This window comes from Aspergillus wentii (genome assembly GCF_001890725.1).
Source record: "Aspergillus wentii DTO 134E9 unplaced genomic scaffold ASPWEscaffold_1, whole genome shotgun sequence".
NCBI lineage: Eukaryota > Fungi > Ascomycota > Eurotiomycetes > Eurotiales > Aspergillaceae > Aspergillus > Aspergillus wentii.
Genome location: NW_024467832.1, coordinates 611,574 through 638,491, shown reverse-complemented (window position 1 = coordinate 638,491; position 26,918 = coordinate 611,574). Strand labels below are relative to the sequence as shown.

The 26,918-nt window shown below is 49.3% G+C and overlaps 9 protein-coding genes across 9 annotated transcripts; 4 read left to right on the top strand and 5 right to left on the bottom strand.

Moving 5' to 3' along the window:
- Window positions 1–187: 187 nt before the first annotated feature.
- On the bottom strand, window positions 188–3,719 carry ASPWEDRAFT_166321 (uncharacterized protein; the record flags this gene model as incomplete). Its single annotated transcript, XM_040829973.1, has 2 exons — window positions 188–1,180; window positions 1,233–3,719. The coding sequence occupies 2 exons, from the start codon at window positions 3,717–3,719 to the stop codon at window positions 188–190; spliced, it is 3,480 nt and encodes a 1,159-aa protein (XP_040693915.1).
- Window positions 3,720–4,007: 288 nt separating this feature from the next.
- utp10 (snoRNA-binding rRNA-processing protein UTP10) lies at window positions 4,008–9,670 on the top strand (the record flags this gene model as incomplete). Its single annotated transcript, XM_040832333.1, has 5 exons — window positions 4,008–4,384; window positions 4,449–7,509; window positions 7,568–8,971; window positions 9,031–9,175; window positions 9,228–9,670. The coding sequence occupies 5 exons, from the start codon at window positions 4,008–4,010 to the stop codon at window positions 9,668–9,670; spliced, it is 5,430 nt and encodes a 1,809-aa protein (XP_040693914.1).
- Window positions 9,671–9,996: 326 nt separating this feature from the next.
- ASPWEDRAFT_22434 (LLM class flavin-dependent oxidoreductase) lies at window positions 9,997–11,775 on the bottom strand (the record flags this gene model as incomplete). The annotated part of the gene is made up of 7 exons (XM_040832332.1): window positions 9,997–10,221; window positions 10,274–10,451; window positions 10,507–11,063; window positions 11,114–11,173; window positions 11,230–11,242; window positions 11,298–11,649; window positions 11,703–11,775. 7 exons carry the CDS (start codon window positions 11,773–11,775, stop codon window positions 9,997–9,999), a joined length of 1,458 nt encoding a protein of 485 aa, XP_040693913.1.
- A 465-nt stretch (window positions 11,776–12,240) lies between these two features.
- Window positions 12,241–12,576, top strand: ASPWEDRAFT_33576 (uncharacterized protein; the record flags this gene model as incomplete). Its single annotated transcript, XM_040833820.1, has 1 exon — window positions 12,241–12,576. A coding segment is annotated over exon 1 (160 nt), but the record flags the coding sequence as incomplete, so codon positions are not given.
- A 231-nt stretch (window positions 12,577–12,807) lies between these two features.
- Window positions 12,808–15,404, top strand: ASPWEDRAFT_100101 (sodium:solute symporter family protein; the record flags this gene model as incomplete). Its single annotated transcript, XM_040827279.1, has 12 exons — window positions 12,808–12,913; window positions 12,958–13,021; window positions 13,067–13,124; window positions 13,171–13,357; window positions 13,404–13,503; window positions 13,553–13,636; window positions 13,684–13,870; window positions 13,921–13,971; window positions 14,019–14,189; window positions 14,245–14,563; window positions 14,608–15,128; window positions 15,183–15,404. 12 exons carry the CDS (start codon window positions 12,808–12,810, stop codon window positions 15,402–15,404), a joined length of 2,070 nt encoding a protein of 689 aa, XP_040693911.1.
- Window positions 15,405–15,867: 463 nt separating this feature from the next.
- ASPWEDRAFT_47105 (arrestin (or S-antigen), N-terminal domain protein) lies at window positions 15,868–17,706 on the bottom strand (the record flags this gene model as incomplete). The annotated part of the gene is made up of 3 exons (XM_040836903.1): window positions 15,868–15,888; window positions 16,132–17,453; window positions 17,505–17,706. The coding sequence occupies 3 exons, from the start codon at window positions 17,704–17,706 to the stop codon at window positions 15,868–15,870; spliced, it is 1,545 nt and encodes a 514-aa protein (XP_040693910.1).
- Window positions 17,707–19,158: 1,452 nt separating this feature from the next.
- Window positions 19,159–19,711, bottom strand: ASPWEDRAFT_102326 (putative arsenate reductase (Arc2); the record flags this gene model as incomplete). The annotated part of the gene is made up of 3 exons (XM_040827466.1): window positions 19,159–19,331; window positions 19,399–19,513; window positions 19,568–19,711. The coding sequence occupies 3 exons, from the start codon at window positions 19,709–19,711 to the stop codon at window positions 19,159–19,161; spliced, it is 432 nt and encodes a 143-aa protein (XP_040693909.1).
- Window positions 19,712–20,109: 398 nt separating this feature from the next.
- On the bottom strand, window positions 20,110–24,449 carry ASPWEDRAFT_33568 (DDB1/RSE1 family protein). Its single transcript, XM_040833818.1, has 4 exons — window positions 23,990–24,449; window positions 21,741–23,814; window positions 20,255–21,539; window positions 20,110–20,204 (listed from the first exon to the last, which is right to left on the bottom strand). The coding sequence occupies exons 1-4, from the start codon at window positions 24,231–24,233 to the stop codon at window positions 20,178–20,180; spliced, it is 3,630 nt and encodes a 1,209-aa protein (XP_040693908.1). The 5' UTR covers window positions 24,234–24,449; the 3' UTR covers window positions 20,110–20,177.
- A 162-nt stretch (window positions 24,450–24,611) lies between these two features.
- Window positions 24,612–26,444, top strand: ASPWEDRAFT_33567 (ubiquitin domain-containing protein DSK2). The gene is made up of 2 exons (XM_040833817.1): window positions 24,612–25,297; window positions 25,362–26,444. The coding sequence occupies exons 1-2, from the start codon at window positions 24,830–24,832 to the stop codon at window positions 26,283–26,285; spliced, it is 1,392 nt and encodes a 463-aa protein (XP_040693907.1). The 5' UTR covers window positions 24,612–24,829; the 3' UTR covers window positions 26,286–26,444.
- Window positions 26,445–26,918: the final 474 nt, after the last annotated feature.

The following is a 26,918-nucleotide window of genomic DNA, read 5'->3' as shown; positions in this document are numbered from 1 at the left end:
TGTATCCTCTAGCCATGTCTCTTGCAATGTACTGTACTATACCTGGTAAATATTTGAGTTTTTCCCCCGCAGAAGTATTCAATAAGACTTACAAAGCGAAGTAACAGTAATGTTTGCTTTCACACATAAATAAATCTAACCCATCAGATTAAGAAACCTAGAAAGCTAACAGTAACAACACACATTATCAACGCATCTTTTCATCCTCACTCTCCGCATCATCAGGCATATGAATCGGTATCCCCGACGAAGTAGTAGTAACTTGCATATTAGCCACCATTTCATCCAACTCATTCTCAATATCCACATGGACTCTCAACTCCTTCTCCACCAAAACATTATACACACGACGCAGTTCATCAAAGCCCATTCCGTCGCCCTTCCTTGGAACGTCGCCGCCGTATCGATCGCGCACGATGTCAGCACGGAGATGGGTAAATGCGAGCATGATGAGTTCCTTGGACCAGGGACAGGCGCGCATGCCGCGGTAGAAAACGTCCTTGGCGCGTTGGATGTCGTTTCGGGAGAGCTCGAAGAGGATGTAGAGTTTCCAGAGGGAGAGGTTGGAGTGGGCTGTTGAGTTGTCGTTGGTTGTGCGGCTGGCTTGGGTGGATGAGGAGGATGAGGGAGTCGGTGAGCCGATTGCTTTTTCGAAGGCGGCGCGGACGGAGTGGAGGGTTGAGCCGGCGTAGACGGGGCGGGTCAGTTCGGTGTAGATTGAAAAAAGGTGTGAGGTGACTGGGACCTTTTGGTGATCGTTTCGGGAAGGAGTTTGAGTGGTTATGTCTCTGATGACGTCCCTGACGCGTTCTTCGATGCGGAATCGAGATTCGTTCCAGGCGAATAAGGAGAGAAATATGGTGTTATGGGGAAATAGGGATATGCTTTCTGCCAGGAGAGTGCGAATGTGATATGGCTTGTACACACCACTTGTTTGGATGTGGTAGTAGATTAGTTTTGATCGGGCTTGGTGTAAAAGCTCCAAAGTAAAGGGCTTGAAAGATTGAGCGTTCACAGGTAGTGAGGATAATCTGCTGATTGCTGTAGCATACGTGTCGAGAGCCTTGTTCAAATCCAGGGAGTTTGAAAGATACGAGACTAGAGCTAGACAGTCTGTGTATGCCACGAACACTTTCGGTTTTCTAGTAGCTAGCGTGTTCTCTTGGGCTTCTGTCAAAAACTAAAGCAAAGTTAGCCTGGCACTTCGGGAGACATAAGCCATTGCTACTCACACTGCGTATCTTGAGCAAGTTAGTTGGACTGAAAGCTGTTTGAGTTGAGGCTTCGGGGAAAGACTTGAGGTCAACACTGTGCTGAGGTATAGAGATCAGGAGGCGGCACGCCCGAGCCATGTCTCGAGTTTCCAATGCTTCCCAGATCCATGTACGCCAGAGAAGACCACTGCCCGTCCTGTCGCGGTCTGCAAAGGTCTGGCTCATGGAAAGAGAAGTCGCCCAGACATGATCAGCGGCCGTATGATTTCCAGAGCGGCGTTCTATCAATGCGTAAGAATTGTAAAGTCGCAAACTCGTTGATCTTTTCTTAAGCAATGACTTGGCATATTTCCTGGCCTCCTTGCCATTGCACGCAAATTCCACGGCAAGTGTGTACTCGGCGAGGTCTTCGTTCGCCGGGTTTGCCTCGACTAATAACCGGAGCGTTCTCCGAACCCAGTCGTTGTCGATTTCAGATCGACCATGCAAGGTGGCTTTAATCCACGGTTTGAAAGATGAGAACCATGATTGGGAATCCGCGAAATAGGTATCCAACGTATGAATGTAATTCTGAAGAGGGAAAGAGGTTGGAGAGAGCGCAGAAGTTTCCTCTGATCTTGAATCCATATTTGGAAGCCAGTCATCGAGTGCAGCGTCTGGATTGCCCATCAAGTCATTGCTCAAGAAGGCATCCCCGGCCCAGCGACTTGTCGTCTCCGCATTTTCGGGAGAAGTCAAAGGAGGAAGGTGGCAGAAATACAAGAAGCTGTCGATCAGCACATCGCCAGAGTCGAATCCCCAGAAAAGGGATAGGTAGTCTTGAAGATCAGATGAAATTACCACACGATAAGGGTCGTTGTCGTCTGATTCATCCAAGCTACGGGCAGGTACTCGAGCATTGAGGACTCGTTCTCTTTCGCATGTTACCCACGATGCAAATATAGATTTCAGGTTAATGCGGTTTACTGCGGTAAACTCCCTGGGCTCTATAGAGCTACTGCTCCCACTTTTCCAGCCCTTTGCACCAACCTCTCCAATGCGAGCGACTTCTGACTCCCAAAATTCAATGAAGGCCGACAGTGCTTTGTTTTGGTCGTTGCTCAGATCAAATTCCGGCTGAAAGAAAGTCCATTCCAGGATAGCTTGCCAGAGACCAACAGCATGTTCTGAAAACCCTGATTCTCGAATGAACAGTGTTAAGCGTAGAAAGAGGTAGTTGTGAACTTGAACCTTCTCAGCGCCCTCGGGACTAGACCTGTTCAATCTCAGACAATCAATGAAAGTAGCCATACATCTTTCATAGGTGAAATCAAGAAATTCGGTTTGTCGAAAATCGAGATACCTAACCCAGAGACTGACAAATTGGGAATTCGACTTCAATACGGCCTGCCATTGGGCTGAAAGCTTCTTGGTATCCCACAGCTTTGCGCCTTCTTCCAGCAAACCTATTAAGAGGCGATCTTTAGCTGGACTCTGCCCTGCTCTCTTCAATGTCTTTTCGTATAGGGAGACTTTGATATCCGCCAAGCTCTTCCTTTCTGCGTAGGTCAAAGAGCGAGATTCTTTCCCAGCGCCCCTGAGAAGCGAATCCTGGTGATCGATGAGCCGGAGCCATGCGTCGATATCGGAGGGATTTCGTTCAGCATTTCGAGACAATTCTGCGTTAAGTTTCCTGATTTCCTCATCAGGGTCAACGCGATGGGCTTCATCCTCCGAGTCCGTATCTGACACTACCTCCAAATCGCTAGGAAGGTCATCCTCAGGCTTGGCTTTCCCATGAATCGAACGGTAACCATGTTTCTCGTTATCTGAGTCGTACTCTCCTAAGTTTGCTCTGAACTTTTGCCTTGCAGACGTGGGGAACGGCAGGAAGTCTCTTGAGGCTTCGACTGCCGCATCCGAAGTAGACTGTTGTCGCACGCGCAGAAGCTTGGTTTTCTGTTTACCCAATCCTGACAGTACACTCTTCGCTTTGGACCTCGTTGCATCTGTACGCCAAGCGTCCTTCCTCAGGACAAGAGCGTCCCCTTCTGCTGTATCTCGGTCGATTTTGTAGCTTCGAGGAAGCCCAAGCACGTTCCCTCGACCCACCCGGTGGTACTTGGGAACACTGTATCGATGTAGTGTGCCATAGAATAGGTTATGCCTGTCACCTTTGAGGTCCACGACATATAAATCCGATGCTGCATCCTTCAACTCCCTCACGGCAGCCTTCGGCACCGGCAATGGTTCGGGGGTAATTTCCCTGCTGAGACGGACATCCCTCCTATGCGAATGACGATATTCCCGACGTCCTTTCCGTCGCTCCCTGGATCGAGAGCGATCGCGATGGCTTCTGTGCCTTGAACGTTGGCTGGACCTTTCATCGCGGTGGGCGATCTCGCGACTGCGGCGTTCGGGAGGCCGATCAGCTTGCGGCGGAGGAGCTGGAGGAGGTTTGAAGCTGGCAAACCGCGGGATTGACTTTTTTTCCTTTGGAATATCATCAGCAATAGGTCTAGACATAGGGTTTGTAGAGCTGAAAACGCACCTGCGAGCCAGAAGAATCCATGCTCCCAGACGTGAGGCATCGTGAGTCTCAAGTTCGGGGGCAGTTGCTTTGGCTGGAAAAACTCCGCTCCCGTTCCCGCATTTTTTTTGCATCAGAAAAAAAAGTTGCTCCGAACACCAAAAACCACCCAGATCGCGACGGGGACCACTTGCGAATTTGGCCTAATTTCCCTTGGGATACAGAGAATTGATTGCTGAGGGATGGGTGTCGTTTATTTCATTCGATAAAAAATTTCCTCCAAGATGGCCTCGTCCCTCTCCGCGCAGTTGTCGCAGATTGCGGCAAAGTCGACCAACCAACTGAATCTGAAAGCGCAGAGAATCTCGCATTCGCAATCCCTGATTTTCGACCGGAAAGTTGCTGGATCTCAGGATTTTGAAACGATCTACCAAATATGCTACGAAGGCTTCCAGGAGCTATGCACTCTCGAACCACGATTTGCGGAGTTCGACCGCACGATTTTCAGCGAGCAAAGCAAGGCCGAAGATCGAACAGAGATGAACGTTGCTCAGAATAAGGAACTTGACGCAGCTATAGAGGCTTTTCTTGCCCTTGTTGGAGGGAGATTATTACTGAGCCCTGCCATCAAAGCTGTTGACTGGCTTGTGAGACGATTCCGGTGCGACAACGACTCTCTGGACCCATGCTTGAAATCCTTGTAGTCTGGCTAACATATTGTGCAGAGCTCACGAATATAATACCGCTTTTATCCTTCTTACATTTCTTCCGTATCATACCACTCCTCTGTTTTTGAATCTACTTTCAATTCTTCCCGACGATCTGACTCCGACTTTCAAAGTGCTGAACCCGTACAAGAGGGGCTCGATGAACCCGCCTCGCCATCCCCTTGTGCATAGTGCAACTACCAACAAGCCTTTCTTCGCCGCTTTGAACAACTATGTCCTTCAGGTTAGTCGGCAAAAGGCACACCACCATGCGCTTTTGTCCTTCTGGGCCGGAATCGTGACGGAATCTGTGGCAGGAATGCTGGACTCAACACGCTCAGGCCGACGAAGTGTCGAGAAAGAAAAGCACGAAGACATTTTGCTCCGGGTGCTTCCGGTTTTGAACGATGGTTTCGCGATGAAGAAGGTTTCGGAACTGGTCATTGGCTGCTACATGGTTGCCGTCGTCCTGGCACAGAAAGCTTCCCTTCAGGACAATGTTCTTGATGGTTTGATGGAGGCTGTTGTAGGATCTTGGACAGAGGAGACAGCAAGCTCTGGTCTGATATGCCTGTCAGTTCTGGCACAACAGAAGCCGGAGACGACAATCCCAAAGAAGGTTTTCAAGGCCATCCTTCGATTGGAAGACCTAGTTCAGCAATTGTCTGAAATTTCTACACAGTACCCGACGTCCCATTTATTACTTGGCCTTGTGGCTGGGTGCCTCGATGATCTCCACAGGCAAAAGGACAACGCACATCTTGATTTGCTATCCCTCGTGTTCGAAAACCAGCTTCTGGCGGAACCTGATATGAGCAAAGGAATGGCTATGGTCATTCATGCTGCCAGCAATGCCAATAAGAATGGCGCAATGCCTTTGGACGTTCAGACACATATTGCGGACTTGGTCCAGGAGTTTAGCCGATCAGACTCTCTGCAACCCATTTTCCAGAAGACCCTTGCCGAGTCATCTGTCGACGTTTCCGCCTTGGAGCACAACTTGCAAACGGTAATCGAGTCTCTTCCTGCGCCTCCTGCTATCGAGGACGTGGAAATGGAAGATGCGGAGAAGGAAGATGAGCTGGACAACTTTACACCTGCTCTGGAATCTTTGGCCGGAAAAGGCCTGTTCGAAAAGTCATTCCTTAGCAAACAGTCTATCGGTGTTTTCGATAACCTTGTTCAAACTTTTGCTCTGGCTACTGGATCACAGGATAAAGTTGATTCTTTCATCAACCTGCCAATCCTGGGTAAGGACAACGCGACAAAGAGCCCGCAATTTCTATCGTTCTTTACCAGAGTTCTTTCTGGTCCATACCCCCCTGCCACAAGGGTTGCCGCGCTTAGCACAATCTACTCTGTGCTCAGTTCAAACTCTGATGTCGATATTGATTTCCAAGCAATTTTGCCATTCTTGATCGTTGCCCTCTCCGATCCGTCAGAGCGGATTCGTCGGGAGACTGCAGGTGTTTTGGCGGTTATTGGCAAGCTTTACAAAAAGAGCAAGAAAGACGACAGCCCATCAGAGAAGCTTTGGGCTTCTGAGGCGCTCTATGGCCAGGAAAAGCAATCGAAGAACATCAACTGGCTCTCCGGTCGTGACGCGCAGAAGATCTTCGAACGGGCGTTGCTTCCAGGACTGGAAGAATATATCCTCGACCCTGGCCACATCGGTCGAGTATTGGAAAACACACTTCGAGGAACCTCGGCCACTGAGGGTTCGACTGAACTGAAGAAGTCTGTCCGCCTGAACCTCTTTACCTTCCTCTGCTCTCATGTTGTTCACATGCCTCTTTTTGCTCCTAAAGTTGGCCTATTGAAGATCCTCAACCGTATCGACAAGAGCGGTGGAACCACACGCACCAAGGAGCTCCAACCTCTCTTGGCCTTGTGGCGCCAGGTGGGCGAAAAGGAGGCCAAGGAAACTTGTGAAAGTGAACGCCTCTCCGTCTCCGACGTGGAACAGCAAATCGTTTCGATTGTCACTCCCAAGGAGAAAGAAGCTATTACTTTGCTCTTGTCTAATGTCAGCCCTGCTTCTGAGTCGTTGCGACCTTCGTTTGTGGCAGCGATTTTCGGTCGTATGAGAGAAGTTTGGGCCGCTGTTCCCGAAGAGCGACAGGTCGCTGCTTCAGAGAAACTACTGGACATTTCCCTTGGACTTTCGGCCGCTGATATGCCATTGGCCAGCAGCTGCAGAGATCTTCTCCGTGTTGTCGAGCTCCCAGGACCTGTTCTGTTCCATTTCCTTCAGAAGATCCCCGTCTCTCTTACTGACATGGAAGCCCTCGGACCCGCACCAAAGCGGAGACGTACGAGTCAGAACAACATGGTTGCGATGACTGTCAAGGACGAAGCAGGTCTCAGCAAACTCATGGAGAAGATGACCTTTATCCTCGAACTTGTCGATAGCTCAACACCAGAGGCCCATCCGGAGCTGGCTGATGGGCTGTTCCAGACCCTCGCTGCCCTTCAGCACTTCAAGTCTCAGATCCAGTCCGGAATGAGCTATCTGCTCAGCTTGACCCTAGGCAGTCTCCTCGCCATTATCAACCGGTCGAAACAGAGTGCCAAGCCTCAGTTTGACACCTCTGTTATCCGGGCTGACTTGGTGGTTGATTGCGTTCGGACCACGGAGAGCCCTCAAGTGCAAAACGCAGCCCTTCTGCTGGTGGCAGGACTTTCTATCATCGCACCTGAATTGGTTCTTCACAGTGTGATGCCGATTTTTACCTTCATGGGTTCCAGTGTCCTCAGAAAGGATGACGACTACTCTGTGTCGGTGATTGACCAGACAATTGACCAGGTGGTCCCAGCCCTTATCCAATCGTTGCGCAACCAAAAGCGTGATATTGTTTCTGGAACATCAGAGTTGCTTCTCAGCTTCACTGCTGCCTTCGAACACATTCCTTCTCATCGTCGCCTGCGTCTGTTCCATGCTTTGATCACAAAGCTTGGAGCACAGGATTTCTTGTTTGCTGTTCTTGCCATGCTCGCAAACAGGTATTCTATGGAAAAGGATGTTTTGGCCTTGATGACTGGCTTGGTTTCCGACACCAGCTCGATAGTCGAACTTATTGTATGTGTTTTCTCATCGTTCTATTCCCTCGTCCTTGTTTACTGATAATTACGTACAGACATACAGCAAATATTTGGATCTTGTGAGCGACTCGCTCAAAGCTAAGCCCGGCATGTCACAAGTTCTGCTTGGGATCGGAAGCGATGATGGACGTGAGCCCCAGAAGGTTGCGATTGACCTGCTGCGAGCATTGGCCCATTTGTTCAAGCACTCATCCATCAAGTCGAAAATGGCCGATGACTTTGCTTCAGAGGATGAGGAAGTACCTACACAAATCCGTACTCTTTTCTCTCGGATTTTGGAGCAAGTTTTGGCCATTGGTGAAGCTACGCAAAACATCAAACCTGTCAACCAGGCCAGTGGTGATGTTCTCAGCTCATTGTTCGGCACTCTCTCGCTCATCGATTTCCTGGATACCATTGAGGTATTGCTCCAGCGACCGAATGATGAATTACGGCGCAAGGTTCTTCGACTATTGGAAGGCCGTCTGCGCCAGAATCCTGAACGTGATGGTGCGTCGCAGGTTAGGATGCTGGATTTCTTGCCTACGCTGGTTCGCATTGTCGAGTCATCGCCAGACACTCTTCTCAAGCATGCCGCCGTGTCCTGCATCGACCGCATCGCCGACAAGTATGGCAGAAAGGACCCCTCCAAGGTTATTCCTGCCGCCATTGTTGTTGCTAGTGAATCCTGCATTGGCCAGGAAGATGACCGCATTCGCATCATGGGTGTGTTGTGTCTTGCATCCATGGCGGAGGTGCTCGGACAGTCGATGATTCCCGCGCTTCCCCCCACTCTGAATCGGTCGCTGAACTTGCTCGAATTGAGTCTTGAGGATGGCAAGGAGAACACCAGACTTCACGATGCTGTTTATTCCCTGTTCTCTGCCCTCTTCACCCACCTTCCCTTCATGATTTCCGCATCTCATTTGGACAAGGTTCTCCGTCTTTCTTTCAAGTCCGCTACATCTGAGATTGATGAGAGTGGTGATGAGAACAGACAAGACACGCTGAAACTTATGGCCAGAAAGATTGACATTAGCTCGACTTTCGGTGCAGTTGATCGCAACTGGCAGCATGTTGTTGAGGCAGGACCGGAAGCTACCAAGGAGATAATTGAAGTTGTCAGCGTCGCCGTTGAAAAGCACCCCAAGTCTGCTGTCATGAAGAGCATCACTCTCCTGACAAACATCCTTTTCAAGGCATTCGATCTGCGCCGGCAACAAGTTTCACTTGGAGCACAGGCCATTTTCGACTACTCCGATCTCGATGAGATTGAAGCGGCCGTTAATGACGTAGCCATTAAGATGATTTACAAGCTTAATGACACCACCTTCCGTCCCATCTTCACTAAAATGCTCGAATGGGCCACTAATGGCTTACCAAAGAAGGATACCCAAGGCAACTTGTCGCGTCTGACGACGTTTTACAAGTTCTTGGAAGTGTTCTTTGGTACCCTTCAGGTATGTATTTTCCATAATTACCAACACCCTCTTAGAATCAATTATCTAACCGAATGTAGTCAATTGTCACTGGCTATGCAAGCTACATCACCGATAATGTTGTTTCCGTCCTTGGAAAGGCCAGTCCCTCTAACAAGGACTCCAAGCATCTTTGGTTGGCGACCCTGCGCATGCTTCGCAATACATTTGAGCACGACCAAGATGGTACGTACCAGCCCTTATTACGAATACTGGGATAGACAACTAACTTTAATAGAATTCTGGCAATCACCCTCCCACCTGACCCTGATTTCCAAACCCCTTATCTCTCAGCTTGCCCACGCCACCAACACCCCGTCGGCCACTCTTGTTATCACCGAAGCTATCCCTGCTATTACAGAGCTTGCTGTCGCAGCGGACTCAACAGACAACCACAAGGAACTGAACACCGCCCTGATGAAGTTCCTTCGTCCATCCACCGGGCCCAACGCCAAGTCCGCAGGAGGCGACAACCCGCACACTCGACTTGCCGCATTAAAGACCGAGCAAGCCCTCACCGAAGCCCTTGGCGAGGAATGGCTTGCCCTTCTTCCTGAAATGCTTCCTTACATCAGCGAGTTGATGGAGGATGAAGACGAGAATGTTGAAAGGGAGGTCAGGAAATGGGTTAAGCAGATCGAAAACGTCCTGGGAGAGAAACTGGATGACATGTTAACTTAGAGGTCGAATGGGGGGCTTGATTATATATGATTGATTTCCTTATGTCTTTTCCGGACGAAGAAGTTACGTGAATCAGGAGGTTGACTGGTAAACAGCATTTTTGTGGCGTTGCAAGATTTTTTTGAAAAGGGTTATTTTTTACTATTTTCGTGCAAAAAAGTTTGGTCGTTAAATAATGTCTTGTAGGTATAAGATATCTGTTTTCTGTATCTATGTTTTTTTATATTCCATAGATCACCAGCGAGAAAGCTTCTGAATAAATTCTCTTTCAAGTACAGGGTATTCCAAGAATGTCGACACATGTCACATATCATTCCTTCGGACTCTTAGTTGGGGATTGTATGGTCTTTTGCTTCTACGCCAGCGTTCCATCTGTACCGTGAGGCAGGGTGATCGGACGGAGGTCCAGATTGGCCTGCCTTTCCGTACAGATTCTCACGGTATGTGCCCTTGTTGACAGCATAATCATCATGGAACAGTCCCCGGCGACGAAGCTCGGGGAGGAGGAGGTTGATAATGTCCTTGAACGAACCGGGCTTGACAGCATACGCCTAAAGCAGGTGTCAGATTTCTATAGCCCTCAGTGTTGGCAGTCGCACTTACCAGATTGAATCCATCCACGTCGGCCTCCTGCACCCAGCGTTCCATGTAATCTGCGACTTGCGCCGGTGTGCCCACTGGAGTTGCGCCTAAGCCACCAACGGTGATATGTTGTCCGACGGTGGATTTGGTCCATTTAGCAACCTCGGGTGTAGCTTTAGACCAGCCTTCAACAGCCGAGCTATAGGAATTCATTCAGAATAAGATTCAGTCGGCAAGGACACGGAATCACATACCGAATAGCATTGCTTTCAACATGGCGGAGTTCTTCATCATCACCATACTTGTCCAAATCAATACCAGTCCAGCCACCGAAAAGCGCAAGGGCACCGTCTATCGAGCCCAGGCTTCGGTAGTACTTGAACTTCTCCTGGGCCTCTTCTTCGGTGTTGCCGATAACAGGACACAAGAGGGCCAGGAATTTAATGCTCTGGGGGTCACGCCCAAATTCTGTCTGAGCTAGTTGGCGAATCTCAGCGACATTCTTTGCCACGACTGAGGGGCTGTGTCCTCCAACAAAGATGGCTTCGGCGTGTTGGGCTGCAAATGTCTTTCCGGCCTTTGATGTTCCAGCTTGAAGGATAACAGGGGTACGTTGGCGACTGGGCTGGCAGATGTGAGGTCCAGGGACGTCGAAATATTTGCCAGCATGGTTGATTTCTCGAATACGGGATGGGTCAGTATAAATTCCTCGCTCTTTGTCCAAGACTACGGCATCTGAGCGCCAGGATGACTCCCACAATTTGTAGGCAACTTTAATGTATTCTTCGGCGACAGCATATCGGTCATCGTGCTAGGCATGTCAATATTTTGATAGATTTCCTCATTAAACATATGGCTTACCTGGGGCTGTTGAGCGTGGCCCAGGTTTCGAGCTGCGGAGTCAAGGTAACCTGTAACAACCTGAGGATTGATCAGTTAAAATTCATATTTAGTCCTCGACTTGACATTCTACTCACGTTCCATCCGACACTGGAGAGGAATCATTAGTCTATAATTATGCATAGGATATTATGGTCGAGCTTACCGTCCTTTAGTTAAGTGGTCAATTGTTGATAGTCGCCTGGCAAGGTGGAATGGCTGTTCATATGTGGTCGTAACTGTGACACCAAACCCGATATTCTGTGTTGCTGCAGCCATGGCTGGGATTACTGCTAAAGGCTCGTTGACCGGCCATTGAGCACCTGAGATAATGGCTGGATCAAGGTTTCTGGGTCCTTTGTAGACATCATAGCCCCCTAAAACATCTGCAATGAAAATTCCATGAAACTTGGCAGACTCGAGGAGCTTCGCAAGTTCGATCCAATGGTCAATGTCGTTGAATAAATGCGATTCATCCTCGGGGTGTCGCCAGAGTCCAGGGGACTGGTGACCACTACCTGTTGAATAATTAGCAAGGAGTGCTGGATAGCTTCTTAAATTCATGGCATACACATCTCAACAAAGGCATTGAGGATGAAAGACTTCCGCGGCTTAGCGGCAGACGAATCACCGGCGGTAGACATGATTAACGATGAATGTGAATATTGACGTGATAGACTTGTAGGGCAAGATCTAGACTATGAAAGCTAGAAATTGGTGTTTCCTGGGGAAAGACGGAGGGAATATCTGAGGCGATCCTTGTCGAATTCAAATCATTGAAGAAAAGCACGAGTGGAATTCATCCTGATATGTATTTATCGCATCCAGAGAAATCCTGGATGGCTGTTCCCCTCTATTGCCTGATGTAATTCCCGTCAACCGACGGTGTTTCTGGTCCTCCATAGCATCAAAGTGGACCACGATGACGCGATAAGAGACTGAGATGAGGGGCTCGAAAAGGAACGGCGATCATCCTTAGGATTCGCAAGGACCAAACAAAGCTTAAGGCGAACGGCCAAGCAGCTGGTCTGGTTTATCGATCGGGGTTTTGCGTGTCTCGGGGTTCTCTGGGGTCGGTGAGTGGTTGTCGGAGGAGCGAAAGTCGAGGGCTGTGGATGGTTTTCTGGACGACTGACTTTCCCTTCCCAACTCGGTGCTTCTCCCAGACAACGACATCAGCAACCACCATCACGCCATCCCCCCCATGCATCTCTTTTCACACGCGCACATCGATAGTTCTGGGTCGGATCATAAGCACGAGACAGAAAATGATCCTTTTCGAGGCCATTCTCCAGATGGTCACTGCGTCGGTGTCTGGATCAGGACCAACATGTCCGATCCTCAACCAAACCCTGCAACTTTAAATTAATTATCCAGGTTGCTGGGAAGGCAGTGAGCACCTCATATCCATCTTCCATCGTATCACTGTGGGGCGCAGGACACTTATTGCCTACAGATATGCCGAACAGAGACTTCATACCGTTCGACCGGGCAGACCCCCCTGTCTGTCCAATACGCCTACCGAAGCATGGGGCAGGAAGACTTAAGTCTGCAGGGACCCCTCTAACCAAGTGAATTCAATCTCTTGAGATTTGATGTGGACGCTTGCATTGCACACTAGATCGAAGGATCCATTGCATTGGTTTCAAATCTGACATCCTTGTTTATTGCCCAACATGGCAGAGCTTCATGCTCGCGGTGGCGATACAGCCGTGCAGCCTCCCCTCTCACAGGCTGTCGGATATGTCATTGTGGTGGTGGTAGGGCTGGTAGTTGCTTTTGGTATGTTTGTCTATGCAGCGTCGTTTCCAGGCTAACATGGTCAGTGATGATGCTTATCACAAAGCTTCTAAAAAAGACGACAGGAGAGGACAACAAGAAGACAGAGATGTATGTTTATACATAATGTTCTTTTGACTTTGCTAATTTTCATAGGTTCATGACTGCCAATCGAACTGTACGAACGGGGTTGACAGCGTCTGCTGTGATATCGGTGTGTACAAAATCAAATTAAAAAGATAAAATACTGATGTATACAGTCGTGGCTTTGGACGACGGCCTTGTTGGGTTCATCATTTGTTGGCTATGACTACGGAGTATCAGGTCCGTTTTGGTTTGCTGCGGGTTGCAGTCCGATGATTGTCTTCTTTGCCTTGCTGGGAATATCCTGCAAGAGAAAGATCCCCGAAGCGCATACCTCTTTAGAATTGGTTAGAATTCGCTATGGTGGGTGCAACGTACCGAAGGTGGTATCGTGTGCTAACCTTCATAGGACGAGTGGCCCATGTCGTTTTTATGGTCTTGTGTCTGGTCAACAACATCTTTGCCTGCGCAAATATGCTACTTGGGGCTGCGGCTGTAATTTCAGCCATGTTAGTCATTCTTCTGTCTTGAGTATACACAGTACGCTAACAGCACCAGGACTGGCATGCATGTTATTGCCGCGACATTTCTACTACCCGTCGGAGTGACTGTCTACACTTTTGTGGGTGGAATCAAGGCTACGTCAGTACTATGATCTATCTATGTGACGATGTCTAACTGGATAATAGATTCCTCACTGACTACTTCCATACGACCATTATACTGATCATCGCCTGCTACTTTTCGGTCAAGGCTTTTACCTTTGATGGAGTCGGCTCAGTGGGAAAACTTTATGAACTGCTTCAAGCTGCAGCTTTGCGCCATCCAGTATCTGGGAATCATGACGGAACATACTTGACTATGACTTCTAAATCGGTAGGTGTCGACAGTATTTAGTCAATATGTGTCTCGCTAACGCGAATTAGGGAATTCTGTTTGGGATTTTGCACATTTGTTCCAACTTTGGTCTGGTCATCGTAAGTAGTCTTTTTGTGATTGAAAAAAATCAGACTAACACCCCCAGATGGATACAAGTTATTTCATCAAAGCCTTTTCAGCCTCTCCCTCGGCAGTTGTTCCAGGATATACAATTGGAGGTATCATGTATTTTGCAGTTCCATGGGCACTGGGAACCGTGATGAGCTCGGTGGCAATTGGACTGGAGAATACACCTCAATTTCCTACATACCCACGAGTAAGTGCTATAATTTTTCTGCTGAACACAACTGACCACAACTGACCTTTGCCAGAGAATGACAACTTCTGAAGTTAGCGGTGGTCTCGTTCTACCATATGCAGCGATTACCATAGCCGGTAAAGGAGGAGCAGCGGCCGTCACTCTGATGACATTCATGGCCGTGACCTCCACACTGTCTGCCCAGGTTATCGCCGTCAGCTCAATTCTCAGTTTTGACGTTTACCGAGAATACTTCAAACGCAATGCTTCTGACAAGGACATAATCCGATCCAGCCATTTTGGAGTTATTTTTTTTGCTGCCTTCTCCGCCGGGTTCTGCACGATGCTGCATTATGTCGGTATTGACCTGGGTTGGACGCTCTACATGCTTGGTAAGTACATCTGCATGATGCATCTGCATATCTAACTTTCTTAGGCGTCGTTACCTGCCCTGGTATCTTCCCCATGGTTTTCACCGTCCTCTGGCGTCGTCAGAGCAAGGCTGCTGCTATCCTAGCGCCGGTCCTCGGGATGGCAACAGGAATTGCTGTCTGGCTGGGTACTGCGCACAGATTTTACGGAACCGTCTCTGTCGCTGCGACGGGTCAAATCCTTCCTTGTGTTTATGGCACCGTTGCCTCGGCATTCTCACCAATCCTGTATTCAGTCATCATCACCCTTGTCAGACCACAGAACTACGACTGGTCCGAGTTCAAGAAGGAAAAGCTTGCACTGGAAAAGTTAGAAAGCGACCTGACGACTGTCCACGGTGATGCTGGTGAGAATCCCGGCGAAGGACACCTCGAAGACGGACAGACCCGGTCTTCTGCGTTTGACGCCCAGGAATTAAAAAGATGGGGTCGCATCGCGGCGTTTTGGTCCGCTGCTACATTCCTGGGTCACTGGGTTATCTGGCCATTGCCGATGTATGGATCGAATTATGTGTTTGGAAAGAAGGTAAGCGCTCAGTCTTCCCATCAGGTATTGTAGCCAATTCTCACTATTATACAGTTCTACTCCGCCTGGGTGATCGTCGCCATAATTTGGATGTGGGGAACGATGCTTGTCGCGACGTTTTATCCGATCATCGATGGCGGTATCCAGCAAATCGCACAGATCTACCGGGGACTCGGAAAAGACAAGAATAAGACTATTGAGAGCGCGACACCATCCGGATCATCAGTTGACGAGAGCGCACGGGTTGAGCAAACAAAAGGGGAGAGCGAGAAATAGATCCATGACATCGGCGTACTATCATACCATACGATGTTTATATACCGGGAAGACTGGAGGAGGTTATGTTTAATGTTTAGTTACTAGTATTAAACCGTGGTTCTAATAAAATCACATCATTCATTCATTACAAAGTCTATCGGACATTGACTTCAAGTCAACTTAAACCAAAACAAAACGCCAATGCTAATCCAATGCCGGTGCCAGCTCCAGTCAAAGCCCATAAACCACCCAATATCCAGTACAGCCCTAACAATGATAAGCCTCCTTCGAGTGAGGCTCCGAAGAGAGAATAAAGTTGAATAAGTATGATGATATTTTTACGCTGACTGGGGCTGTATATTTTGCGATGTTTCAAGATGATGAAATCTCGGATCTTATAGATCTGAGGGCTAAAGATGGGGTCTGATGTCTGCGATATAATTAAATGTGATGATACTGGGCTGAGATCACGTCAGATGGACTACGATAAATTAAAAGTAAGCTTAAAGTATAAGTAGTATAATTTAACATATTTCAAAAATTAATTATGCTCAGCCAAATCAAATCTGGGTATATAACAAAATATATCAAACAGACGCTTAATCCCAACTCCATCCAAAGGCAACCTTTTTTTTCTCTCTCAAAGATGTGAAGAAAATCAAGCACAAGCCGTGCGCCCCCCAGGAGCAGAATAAGGCGTCGTGGCACTCATCGTCGACAAAATCCCCCTCGAATGAGCACTCACAACAGGCCTAGTGGCCGAGTACTCAGGCGGGGCGATCTCCACGGCCGCAGCGGCGGCAGCAGTAGCCGTATAATCCACATACCCCGGGGCCGGGGTGGAAGGAGGGGCGACGCTGCGGGGATTGAAGAATTCCTGGTCGACTTCTTCCTGGGTGATGATGTGGACTGGGGAGGAGGGTTTCGTGGCCTTGTCAGCGGGCGGGAGGGAGGTGAATTGGATGGGGACGCTGAGGGAGGCGGTGGGGGTGAGGATGTGGGCGTTGGGGGTGTGGTAGGAGATGCTGAGGTCGAGTTGGTAGACGCGGGAGGTGAGACAGGAGTGGAAGGTGGGGACGAAGGATTTCTCCTTGGGGAGGGAAATGGGGACGACGACGGACGCGGTGTAGTAGGTTGAGCCGGCGAAGGAGGCAGAGGGGCCGGTGAGGGATTCTGCGGAGGAGTTGGATTGGAGGGAGTCGCGACGGATGAGGGCGTTGGTGTCGTCAGCGGTGGAATGCTTTGTCCACTGTGCGGATGCGACGCAGAGGGTCGACAGCGGGATGGTCTCGTTGTACAGACCGCGTCCGACCTGCGTCCAGAGCATGGTGCCGGATTGGTTGGGATAGTCGCTCCACGGGATGGCGCTGTAGTACGTGGTGGCCTTGAGTTTGCTCCAGACACTGCCCAGACGGGGAGGCTGTTCGTTCCCGACGGGATCGAAGCGCAGATGGACGGTGGTGACGGTGTTGACCGAGTCGGGGGAGGCAGTGGTGGGAGCAGGCAGTTGGATGGGTTTGGGCTGGGAGGTGGCGACGACGAGACGGCCCAGTTTGCCTCGCATGAGGCCGCGCTTGACGTCTTTTTCCTTGCGCAGGCAGTATGTGCGATCGTCGTCGGCGATGTTCAACGGGGGCTCTTCTTCGACGACAGGGACGACGCGGACTTTTTTGCCCACGGAGACGACGGTGCGGATGTGTTCGCCCTGGACCGCAGGTCGTCTGAGGACAGTCGCACGAACGAGATAGGAGATCTGGCACATTTCAGGCGTCAAGTCGTCGAGGAGGGATTTGCCGTTGCTGGCGAGCATGGGGTCGCCCATGGTCGGGGGCAGCAGGGTGTGGGACGATTCGACATGGGCGTTTGTCTTCTGGTGCTTGCAGACTTGAGGCAAAAGACGATCGGGCACGACAAACTCAAAGGGGAAGCGATAGGAGCGGCCACTCTCAAAGACCCGCGGAGTGGGATAGGCCGAGCGGTCGATGGGCTGGCGCAGTTTGAGAAAGGTCTGGTAGGCGCCTGTTCGCCCAGGCATGGAGACGCGTTCGACGGTGGTTCGCGAGGTTCCTGATCGAATTAGTTTGATTCGATTCAGAGGAAGCGTGAAGATCTACAAACCTTCCAAGGTGATGTCGATCTCATCGAAGCGGACGTCATGATCGACGGTGATGTTGACTGTTCCAACAATGCGATCTCCAGTGGTGTAGGAGTTGACGAGGCCTTGTTTCTGGCCAGCAAGATCAATCTGGACTTGAGGACGAGAGCGTTTGGTGAGAGACTCGAGGGTGCTGGAGCCCCGAGTGAGGATTGAAGCTGCCATTGTGTATACAGTATACAGTATAGTATACAGCAATATAGTATACGACAACAGAGCGAACAATATACAATATACAGTGATAATATGATATGAAACAAAGAAGAAAAAGGAGAAAGAAAACGAGAAAGACAGAATATAAAATAATAGAATCCAGGGATGGCCAGAAGCCGATGGGTAATGGATAGACACGGCGTGTGGGCCCGTGACACGATGGAGAATTTTATATACACTAGGAAGAGCATGGAGTATGAGGATCAGAACAGAGGATTAAATAGCTCATCTTCGTGATGAACATGATGATAAATATGATGCTATCTGAATACGAATCCTCGACCGTGACTCATTTTCTCGACAGCACGTGGTGGTATAAAAATGCGATATGGAATCAGACTGGCGAACCAAAGCAGAGCCGACCAGAGAAGCAGAAAAGACAAAAGAGAAGCCAAAAACAGAGCGACGATCGCCATTGGCGGGAATGGAGGAGTTGTTCCTACGCCCTTGGATTGACATGCGCCTTTTGATCGACAAGGCGTGACTGTTCATTGTATTCGTCAGCAGCATTCGGGATAGTATTCGGATGATGTTTGGGATATTTGATGATGTCCAGAAGAATATGCATGTTCTATTATGTCGATGGAGGATGTGCATCAATAGTCCATCCCACCATTGCGGCGAATCTCAATGGTCAGAAGATCAGGGATAATCAGGAGATCAGAGATCAACAGGAGACGTTTGACTTTATTCAAATCCAATATCGATTCTATTCTTATTTCTGGTCTTCTTCTATCCTATTCTCCTTCTCTTGAATGATGAAATATGATGAATCCCCTGGGCCGAAGACTTTCCCGATCCTTTCCTTGTTTCCGTTCGGAAGAACATTCTCTTTCCTCTTTCTTTCTTTCTATATTTCTATCTTCTTTTTTGCCCATCTCTTTTTTATTCTTTTGATCATCTTAATTGTTAATCATATTGCTTTTGACGTTTCATAATAATAATCTCCCGATATGTTACGTTGACTAACCATTTGCATCCCACAGACAAACCCCGTTACACCACATGCACTCTATACACCTACCCAGTCCACACGGCATACCGAATCCACTAACTAAACAAAAGAAAAAAAAAACCCCCCATCGTTCCTGATGAACTGATTTTAATCTCCGAGACAATCCAGCCAGAAATCAACCAAGAAATAACGAGAATAACCGCTGCCAAACGCTTCTCTTCTACACTAACAGAGAGGGTCCTCGTCGAAACTCCAGATTTTTCCGCCCGTAACCGAGCATCCAAGCTACAAAATATCCTGTTTCGACATGATGCGATGAGGTGATTAACATGCCATGAAAAGAAAAGAAGAGAAGGAAAATTCTGCAATACTCGTCACTGGGTTACGTTTCTTACTAGCGGTCTAGATATATCATATGTACTCTGTATATTCATATAATATATTCATATTCACCAGAATGCCTGGTCAAATCCCTCCATTAGACCTTGGTATTCCTCACCACCCTTCACCCACCCTTTAATGCCGCCCTCGAGTATCAGACTCTGCATTGTGCTGTCATTCTTGGATTCCAGATAATCGGTGAACCAGTTTGCTGCTCGAGGGCCGCGGCCGTTGCAGGATCCTACATTATCATTAGCATCCATAGTCCATGTGTATCTGCACTTGCGCTGTAGACGGGAAAAGCACACCGCAATACCAAATAACAGCCTTGATGCCTCCACCAGACAGAACCTGATATAACGTCGGGATAGATGGGTAGAGAGTCTGCGCGGGGAGATTGAGAGTGCCGCGGATTGTTCCGCCCTTTCTTTATTAGTTTCTTTATCTATATTATATTGTATAGTCTATGGTGAATACCTCAAAGTCCGTCCGGCGGAGGTCAATCACCACATAGTCTTTTCTTCCCTCGTGCATCCACTGCAGCAGTTGTTCCTTGCGGATGGTCTGTGATGTGCTGCGTGGTGCTGGGAAGGCTGCATGCCACGGTTGTTCGGATTGCATTTTGTATTTATATTAAATATAGGATTTGATATGACTTGAAGTGGTGAATGAAGTTGATTATGAATAAATTTCAAGTTCAAGAAGTGGGGTAATCACAGCCAACCATCGTATCCCAGTGACATTCCCTACAACACATCTATAAGATATCTCATAATATCTCAAAATATCTACAAGATAGATGTCCCGACTATAAATTACGGTTCAGTCCGTGGCATGCGGATAGAACCGTACTCAAAGATCGTCGCGTTTCTTCTCGTCTCATACAGATTGCACTTATAGTACAACTGCATCCAGCTCAAGATCATCCGATGAAAACAGAAAACCGAGCGAGGCAAGAGACACCTCTACATATCTACCAGATCTACTAGGATGAAATGCATTAAACCTGTACATGGTTATCTAGTAGAAATTATCGGGTATCTAAAACCCTTATACAGAATGCCGATGACGCCGAATCTCTTCAAAATCAATACGCCACTCTTGTCCGCATATCCTAATTTTCGTTAGCTCAGGTCCTGTAAATAAAACAGAAAACAAACTTACCGAGATCTTCCGTTCAATCTCTCTGACTGAACGGTCAAGTTCCGCGGCAATCATCATCTTCGTATCGTTAGACAGCAGGAAATACATCTCACATAAATCCCCGTCAATGACTCCCTTGACGGGTGCATAGTAGCTGCGGTAAATCAAGTGGTCCCGTCCAGCGAGAGGAGGGTGCTGCGCCGCCAGCTGCATCTCAAGATTCTGGAAAAAGTCCACATCCTCTCGTCCGATGAACGGCACGAGCATTCCAATCGTACCCTGGAACCCTGTCCAGACCAGAATGTCGCGTCCTCCCGCCACAAGTTGCGACTTGTGCAGCCGGGTCGGGATGTCTTGAGTGTAGTTATGGATCATCAGCTCCAACCGATTCGGCGTTCCGTGCAAGTAGCCACGCTCATGAATCAGATGGGCTCCCGATCCGTCCTCGTCTGCCTCTTCCGAGATCTTCTTAGGACAACGAACCATCCAAATGTTTCCAAACTTGTCACCTCCGGCAACAGTCTCATAGTCCACCATCGTGGTCGACGTTGTCCAGCGAGGAACCGAGTCATCCACAAAGGGAATCAGAATGTTTTCTTGGTACTTGTACACAACATACGTGACACTCTCACGAACATCACTCACAACAATTCTGCTTCCCTGTGTCTGAAGATCGACAATCATCTTCGGAACAACTGGGGCCTGGCACTTTCGGAGCAGTTGCTTCATTCCCAGGTCGTAGATGCGGAGAACCGGTCCAACACCGGCAACCAGACGACCTTGGAACCCGAGAAGAGCCAAAGGAGGTTCCTCAACCTTGGTCTTGTGAATGAACTCCAGTTCTCTTCCATCTTCCTGGAATCGGTAGATATGGATGAATCCGCCAGAGGAAGACGGTGGGTTGACTGTCATATCCTTGCCAGTTCCCACAACGAGGAAGGTTTCGTCATCTTGGCTGGTGAAAGGAACAGCAGCAACGCTCACGGCCGCCTCATTTTCCTCAAGCTCAATTGTTGCGACCACTGCCTTCTCGCTAACGGGATCGACAATTTGAATGCATGAAGCCCAGTGACCGGTGGCTCGGGGATGACCAAATTCCTCAGCTGGAGGCACCTCAGTTTCGCCATTCCGCGCTTGAGAATCTTCAATCAATCTCGCCCTTGTCGAGGACGACAGGACATTGTTGTCCGATTCAATGACATAGAACAGCGGCTGTTCAGGATGTTTGATAAAGCGACGCGGTGTGTAAGTGAGCGGAATGGACTCTTGCAGCATGTTGTTGTCCAGTTTCTCAATTGAGAAGATCCTAGAAATCACAAGTGATTAGCAGATGTCACCGCTGCGAGACGAGTTTGAAAAGCATTGTGGTAATGGGTTGATCTCAGTAGGAACAATTGGAGATATAAAACTTAAAAAAATTTGATCCTCAAGGGTATTCGGATTTAAGTTCTCATCATACGATCGGGGGATTGGAAAAAGATACGAAACAAAGGAGGAATATACGTACCGAAGATTTTGGCCCTGGATACCAACCATGCCCTCCAAGCATTGCTCGCTGCAAAAGTTCCATCCCCATTCCAGTCCAACATAGTCCAATGGTGTCAACATGAATCCCTTGGTCTGAATGTCGGAATATCCGAGCCAGGGACGGGAGCTGAGAGCGAGAACAGCAGTCTGGCCCTTGACCGAGACACGGAACAGCTTGACAGGCTTGGCTCCCAGGAACCGCGTACGGGTATCGGAAAGCTCTCCAGTCACTTCGTCCAAAACGGTGCGAAGGTACACACCGGAGTAGAGACCGATATGCAAGTAAGGAGTGGATCCACCGGAGCTCGAATCAGCCATCGACATGATGTTCAAAGCTGATGGAGCTGACGTGAGTGCCTGGACAGACTTGTTCTCCAAGGTAGAGTCGGGATCCAAACTCAAGATGCGAACTGTCGAGTCATCACACCCAACAGCCAGGAACGAGCTTCGAATACGGCCCTCCGGAACTTCTCCTAGACTGAGACACGTCACAGTACCACTCATCTGACGTCTTTCATCGTACTCAGCGAGTGACCCGTCGGCATCCATTTCGAAATACACGATTTCTCCGGAACTCAAAGCAACCGCAACTTGGCGCTCATTTGTTGCAGCAGCCACGATGGATCGATGCTGAGGAGCAGGCCACTCGTTGACCCGTCGGTCTGCGAGGATGTGACGAATACCTCTGGGGTGAACTTGGATCAATGTGTCCTCCCCGAGCTGTTGAACTGCCAAAGTGGGTGCAGTGGAAAGGAAGCCGGTATCGGTAACTTCCTCCACGGTCTCGCCAATGCTTAACACAAGCGTGCCGTTGGCAAAGGAGAGAATGATATAGGCATCGAACTCATCCTGCCGAGTGAGCTTGGTAGTCCAAACGGCCGAAGGCACACTGGGAAGTTCAGACTCGACAATTTCTGAGACCTCCAAACCATGCTTCAATGTTCGGAAGCTACTGCGGGCACCAGCACCACAGACGCTGTAAATTTGGGGGGCATCATCCTCCAAAAGATTCACGACCTTGCTGTCAATCAACGGATTTAATGAGTTGATGCTATCTACAAGGTTCAGGTTCTCGGAGCCTCTGGTGCGGAAGAATACAGGTTCGCATGGGACCGACGGGTCCGGCGAGAATGAATCGCTGCTGAACTCAATCTCTTCATCGTCGTCACCAAGTTTCTCAAACTGGTAGAAATGGTGGTTGCCCGCCTCGCTAGCGACATAGAGGAAACCGCTCTTGAGAATCAAGAGGTTCGATGCAATAGGGACGGTATCAAAGTATTTGATTTTCAACCCTTTGACTTCACCGGTCAGCTGACCATTATCATCTTCCACCATGTCGAGCGTGAGCTTAAAGAGATCGCCGTCTTCGCTTTGGAGAAGGAAGAAGAAGGCGCCCCTCATTTTGTGCATGACACCAGCAATGATAGAGCGCTTGCGTTCAGGGTTCTCAGTGGCACCACTGCGACGAGGGATCGGCACTCTGAAAGCATCTTGGTTGGAGTGTCGGTAAGTGATATTATCCTCCGCACAAACCAAGACACCACTAGGACCATCCGCACCACCAGGAACCTGGAAGAGCATGGAGGCAGTGCGATCAACAGGGTCCAACCACTTGCGAACAACGTGGTTAAGACCAAGGTCCAGTTCATAGTAAACCAGCAGCTTTTCAGCCTCTTCAAATGCCTGGCCCGTAGGATCTTGGTCCGACTCCGAGTAGTCTACTTCAAGAGCCGCGAATATAGGGTTGTCATACCCAACATCCAAAGCGGTCATTGCAAAGACTAGAGTCTGTGGTTTGTGGGCTTCCAGTGGCGAAGAAATCGTCAACTCGGCCTGCGAGTTACGATTCAAGACATAGACAAGCTTGTTCTTCTCCACGGACGCAATCATACACGCTCTGCCCTTCGGGTCGACCAGTAGGTATTGACCCGGGACTACACGACGGACACCGGACTTGCCAAAGGTCTCGAGGTGAATCCGGCTGAACCGATTCTGCGAGGGCACATATTCAATGATCGTAATACGACCCGAATCAGAGCCAATGATTATATAATCTATACGCATTGTTCAGCACAGTTCATCGATAACCACCCAGCGTCAACGTCGCCGACCGGGGCACGTCCCAACTCCGCGAGGGCCGGTTCGGTAGGCAAGGACCGTGCTGCCCGGGGAGCTTGAAGAATCACTAAGTTGATCTTGAAACACCATGAAGGGGAAATTAAAACATACCTTTGGTACTCCCAGCTAGTCTAAAGGCAGCCAGGGTGCGAATGATACCAAAGACATCTTGGGAGTAAATCGGAGTGATCTTTCCTTGTGTCGGATCGGGACGATGGATCGTAAGCTTCGAACCCGACGCCGTGACAATCTGCTGTTCCTTGGTCCCTGCAAATTGACCCAGAATGGCTTGATTGATCGCAGTAGGGGGCTGGATCGTCAAGGAGTACATGAACATGTGCGAAGTGGTCGCCATGATGGGCGGTTAGACGGGCTTTCCCAGCCCTGAACAGGACAGACAGATCTGGATTGTTGCGACGCAATTACAGCCAAGTCGACTTTTAGTGTGAAGTCAATCCCATCGCTGCAAATAGAGGATTAAAGAAAGAGGACTCTCAGGGCCGAGTGTCCTCACGGCTAGAGTAGTGATGGTGGTGGGGGGTATGGAAGACAAGAAGTCTGTGGCCTGAAGAAGACGCGAGGTGGAAAAATTCAGGTGAAAAGAAGCTCAACGCGTGTTTGCCCTGTTTGTTTGATCCTGTGTCACGTGGGCCCAATACCCGCCCGATACGGTAACAAACATCCGGGAAGGCGGGCGACGATGGGTTTCTGCCACCTTCTGTTGGTTGCATAGCAGCAGCCGGACTACTTACGATCAAACTCCCTCACTATTGCTCACCCTCCAATCCTCTTCTCTCTCTCCCATCTTTGTCGATCTCCTCTTTTATTCCCTGTTCCACCTGGTGCAGGTCCTTTATCTCAATCCTTTTGCTTTCCCTCCTCGTGTGACGTATTCCCTCTCATAAGCCCCTCATCTACCTTCCGTTCCTTTTCCCCGCCTAATTACGTATCATGGCTGATGATACTACTGCCGGGGCGGACGAGGCGCCCATCACCTTCACCGTTAAGGCATCGAATGATGCCAAATACACACTCACTCTTCCTCCTTCTACCCCAGTCTCAGAGTTGAAAGAAAAACTTTCGAGTTCAGAACATGCGGATACACCTGCTGAACGCCAGCGTCTCATCTACTCCGGTAGAGTGCTGAAGGACAACGAGACCCTTGCCGCCTACAAGATCAAGGATGGCCACACTATTCACTTGGTGAAGAGCGCTGCTAGCAACCAGCGTCAGGCTGCACCTACACAAAGCGCTTCCACATCTGCGCCCGCGGGTGCGTCTGCCAACCCCCCAGCTGGTGGTGTGCCAACAAATCTTGCGGCCGGCACCGGCAACAATCCCCTTGCTGGATTGACAGGTGCAAGATATGCCGGGTTTGCTCAGCTCCCAGGCGCTGGCATGTTTGGTCCGGATGGCGGAGTAAGTTTCGATCATTCGATAAATCTATCTATATACCTGGCTAATATTCGCAATCAATCTTTAGATGGGACCTCCTCCTGACAGCGACACAATGCTTGACATGCTCGAGAACCCTCAATTCCAGTCCACAATCAACGAAGCCTTGCAGAATCCCGCGATGATCGATATGATGATCCAACAAAACCCCATGCTGCGCGACATGGGCCCAGGAGTGCGACAGATGATGCAAAGTCCGGAGTTCCGCCGGATGTTGACCGATCCTGCTTCGATCCGCCAGATGATGCAGATGCAAAGGGCAATGGGGGGTGGTGGTCTTGGTGGCGGCGCTAGCGCGTTCCCAGCTCCAGGAGTCACCAACACGACACCTGAGGAGAACAGAGATTCACAGAACAACGCTGGCACCACATCGACTCCCGCATTCAACCCATTCATGCCTCCTACACTTGGATCTGGCAATCCTTTTGCAGCTCTTTTCGGTGGAAACCCAAGCCTAGGTGCCAATCCTTCCATTGCCGCCACTACGGCAGGTGGAGATCAACCGGACTCCACACAGAGAGCGACTGGCAGTACCACCCCCGGTGATACCACCACTGGCGAAGGACAGAACCAGCAGAACGCTCAGAATCCCTTCAGCTTCTTGATGAATCCTGGCATGTTTGGAGGCCCTCAGGGTCAGGCCGACATGAACCCGTTCAACCCACAGCAAAACCCCTTTCTCCGGGACCCGGCGCTGCTTTCCCAAATGATGCAGTCGATGGGGGCCCAGCCAGGTGAAGCTGGAGCAAACCCCCTGGCAGCCCTTCTTGGAGGTGGTGGTCTCGGCGGCGCTGCCCCTCCCGATAACCGACCACCCGAGGAAAGATACGCAACACAACTTGGCCAGCTTAATGATATGGGCTTCTTTGAGTTTGAAAGAAACGTCGAGGCTCTGCGTCGATCTGGTGGTAGCGTCCAGGGTGCTGTTGAGTATTTGCTCAGCAACCCTTAAAACAAGACTGATGCCCTAGTGACTAGGTTTTCTATGGCTTTGTGATGCATTTGTAGGCTTTCTTTGTCTACAAAAAAAGCCTGTTCTTTCAATTACCCTATCTGCGTGCTGGTTTCTAAGGATCGCGTTGCCGGAGATGGCGTTTTCATAGCAGATGTCTTTTCTTGCACTGACTCTTATGACAGGATATGATCATGGATTTTTACTGTATTCATTGTTTTTTATTTCTTCCTTTTTTAGCTCATGAACTCTACTACCATACACCAAGCCCATTGCTGAACGGGAAATACTTGGTACAGAACTACAAATATTTCTGGAACGGCTCTAATAGCCATAAATGATATTTTCATCTATCATGGGATTCTATTCTTGAACGTAGCTAAATATAAGTATCCGATGCTGAAATCGGTAATAGAAATGGCTAGAACAATGGGACGAATCATGGTTTGACTCCGGTATGCGGACTAACCCCTTGGTGGATCTTCAGCAGTCGACCTGATAGTCGACAAGTTTCATAGTCGCCATTGCAATCATTCCTTGAACTCACCATCTAGACTACGTTTCATTTTGACGAGGCACTCGGTGCCGATTACATTCGTTACTCTCGCTCTAGTCCTCTGCGAAAAGACGGAT

Excerpts from the sequence above, each read along its gene's own strand:
- ASPWEDRAFT_33567 (XM_040833817.1), top strand. The coding sequence starts at position 24,830 with ATGGCTGATGATACTACTGCCGGGGCGGACGAGGCGCCCATCACCTTC. Across the intron at positions 25,298-25,361 it reads TGTTTGGTCCGGATGGCGGA|ATGGGACCTCCTCCTGACAG; the intron begins GTAAGTTTCGAT and ends ATCAATCTTTAG.
- ASPWEDRAFT_33568 (XM_040833818.1), bottom strand. The coding sequence starts at position 24,233 with ATGGCGACCACTTCGCACATGTTCATGTACTCCTTGACGATCCAGCCC. Across the intron at positions 23,815-23,989 it reads ACTAGCTGGGAGTACCAAAG|ATTATATAATCATTGGCTCT; the intron begins GTATGTTTTAAT and ends CAATGCGTATAG. Across the intron at positions 21,540-21,740 it reads ATCCAGGGCCAAAATCTTCG|GATCTTCTCAATTGAGAAAC; the intron begins GTACGTATATTC and ends TGTGATTTCTAG.